This window comes from Dendrobium catenatum, unplaced genomic scaffold, assembly GCF_001605985.2.
Source record: "Dendrobium catenatum unplaced genomic scaffold, ASM160598v2 original_scaffold_59640, whole genome shotgun sequence".
NCBI classification, from domain to species: domain Eukaryota; kingdom Viridiplantae; phylum Streptophyta; class Magnoliopsida; order Asparagales; family Orchidaceae; genus Dendrobium; species Dendrobium catenatum.
The window spans coordinates 611,781-614,881 of record NW_021378092.1 but is presented as its reverse complement, the minus strand read 5'-3'; the positions used below and the strand labels follow the sequence as shown (position 1 = coordinate 614,881).

The following is a 3,101-nucleotide window of genomic DNA, read 5'->3' as shown; positions in this document are numbered from 1 at the left end:
CTATAATACCATAGTGATGATATCTTCATGGAAAAAGCACTGCAATTCTTCAAGATCCCAGCAACCATTCTCACTAATGAAATGGCTGAGATTTAAACCTTCCAAGCCCGCATAATCTGCCGTAACTGGCCAATCATTCAATTGTTTGTCTAACAACCAAATATCATTAAGAACATCAATTTTTCTCCCATTAACTACTCTCCACCTCAATAAAGGCTTTAAGTATTCAGCACCTTCATTCAAAATATTCCAAGCAATTGAACTACCATTTCTACACTTAGCTTTCCACAAATTGTCTCCATATTTGGTTATCAGAACCTGATGCAGTAAAGAATTCTGGTTTTGTATCAACCTCCAAGTCAATCTAGCTTTGAGAGGACTAGATCTACTAACCGCCGAGTGAAAGTTCAAACCTTCTTGAGCTTTTGATTTACAAAGATTTTTCAAAGTAATGTAGTGCATACCCTTCTTTCCATTCCTCTTATGCCAAATAAACTTTCTACAACATTTATCAACCTCATGAAGCACCTTCTTTAGGACCAAAGTGTGTGTAGAAATAAAGTTCGGTAGAATTAAGAGGGAAGTCTTAGCAAGAGTATCCTTCCCCGCCAATGATAGGCACTTACTTCCCCATGTGTTCAGCTTTTGAATAACCGTATCCAGAAGAAATTTGAAATCAGTTTTCAAAGGTCATCTCAGCATCAGCTTTACCCTAAGATACTATAATTCTTAACCATTTTGAACTTCAGAATTTTCTTCACTTGTAAGATGTCCACTCTATTCATTCCCTTGTTAAACAAAATTTGAGATTTGGCATTATTAACTTTTAATCCAGTCCAGGAACAGAAGTCCAACACAATGTTATTCAACTTGACAGCAAGATGCTTTGAAGCTTGACATAAAAGCAATACATCATCAGCAAACAGCAAATGGCTAACCTTTTGAGCTCTATGTGAAACCTGAATTCCCAAATCTTGACCCCTTTGTGCCATTGCCAAAGAAAAAAGATGAGAGCAAATAATATACAGATATGGCGATAGAGGGCACCCTTGCCTAAAGCCATTTTCTGCAATAATCCACTTGGAAGTTCTACCATTAACAATAAAGGAGAATCTAGCATTCCTAACACATTCCATAATAAGCATAGACATTTTCCTTAGAATACCAAATATTTATAAGACTTGAGATAAAGTCTCCCAACTCATACTGTCATAAGCTTGCTCCATATCAAGCTTAACCGCCATTAAACCTTTTTTGCTTTTTGAAACTTTAAGCTTATGGAATACCTCTGAGCTAGTAGACAAAGATCATACATTGATCTACCATTAAGAAAAGCAACTTGTTCTTCAGTGATACACTTGGCAATGTAATTTTTCATTCTGTTTAAAATCATGGTAGCCACAAACTTATGGGCCTATATTTAGACGGATTAATAGGCTTTTTGATTTTGGGAATTAGAATAATTATTGTATCCTTCCACTCATTATGCATTATACCAGTTTTAAAAAAGCTATCAATAGCCTTCCATGTATCCTCCTCCACAATCTTCCAATAAAATTTGAAAAAAGAAGTTTTGATGCCATCTAAACCAGGGGATTTGTTGTTACCTTGATTGAAGACAGCCACAATCAGTTCTTCTTTAGTGAAATCCACATTCAACAGGTTTGCATCTTCATGAGAAATTCTCAGATTTTCAGAAAATGAAGGCCATCCCGTCAGCTTGTACTCTCTTGTTGTCCACTTTTTTGAAAAAACTTGTAAAAAAACAGTTTCAATTTGCCCAAAATCTTCAGCAACAGACCCGTTATCATCTTTGATTCACCAAATCATATTCCCATTCCTCTTGGCCAAAGCATATTGTCGAAAATAACTGGAATTTATATCTCCATCTTGCTTCCATCTGATTTTTCCTCTTTGATTCCACCAAGTAGATAGTCTTTCCCAAGTCATATTAAGATCATGGACTATATTTCTCAAAAGTTTCAGATTTTCAACCGTAAGACCTCCTGCACTGGATTCTTCAAGCTTCAGCTATAATATATCCTTCTTCAACTCAAGTTTCAACAAATTCAGTTCTTTGCACTTGTTCTTATTCCATAAATAGAGAGCTTTTAATGTTCTTCTCAACTTTCTTTGAAGGATTTCAGCACTAGTACCAAAATCAATTTTTTTTCCATGCTTTTAAAGTAATGTTCCAAGTGGCTAGATAAGATTTCCAAGTGTCTTCAAATCTTAAAAAATCATATTTCTGATTTTGAGGTTCTACCAAATTGAGGGAGATAGGAGCATGATCCGAAGAAACATTGGATAAGTGACAAACCTTAGCCATTGGGATTTTATGAAGAGCTACAAAATTTAATAAACATCTATCTAATCTCTCCCAAATTTTAGAGGTTCCTTCTTTATTAATACACCATGTAAAGCTTGGACCCACAAACCCAATATCATGGAAGTCATTATTCATCGAAAACTTTTTCATATCTTTAGAACCATTAGAGAAATGGAACCTCTTCCCACCCTTCTTATCCTCCTTAGAGAGGATGTAATTGAAATCTCCCCCTATAATTCCTGGTTCATCACCAATCATACATCCTTCAAGCTTTTGCCAAAGACTTCTATGGGTTTGAGCATCCTTACCTCCATAGACAGTAGCTATGTTCCACTTTCCCAAAACATTGATGTTGAGAGTTCCCATAATCAATTGGGAAGAATGTTCAATGACTTCAAAGGAAGCTAAATCCTTTTTCCACATCACCAAAATTCCACCCAAAATGCCAATTGCCGGATGATGAAAATAATCCCATTCATTTCCAATGATCAGGTTGATATCATTCCTATCAAGAGAAGACATCTTAGTCTCAGTTAACCCAACAAAAAAGCCCTTATTGTCTTTCACAATCTCTCTAAGATATAAGGAGGCCTCTCTCTTCCTAGCCCCCAACAATTCCAAAAAATGATGGAAGCCATTAAGAAACAATAGGGGAATTATCCCCTATCATTTTTCTATTTTTCTTCTCCCCTCTCCTCTTCCTTTGATCAGCTTCCATATGTCCCAAGGATCTCAATTCTTTAGAAAGTTTGAATTTACCTGAATTGTTACA

At 35.7% G+C, this 3,101-nt stretch overlaps 1 protein-coding gene across 1 annotated transcript; it reads right to left on the bottom strand.

The window, feature by feature from the left end:
- LOC110109689 lies at positions 1-2,851 on the bottom strand. The gene is made up of 3 exons (XM_020840880.1): positions 2,439-2,851; positions 735-1,122; positions 1-642 (listed from the first exon to the last, which is right to left on the bottom strand). Exons 1-3 carry the CDS (start codon positions 2,849-2,851, stop codon positions 1-3), a joined length of 1,443 nt encoding a protein of 480 aa, XP_020696539.1.
- Between the last annotated feature and the right edge of the window lie 250 nt (positions 2,852-3,101).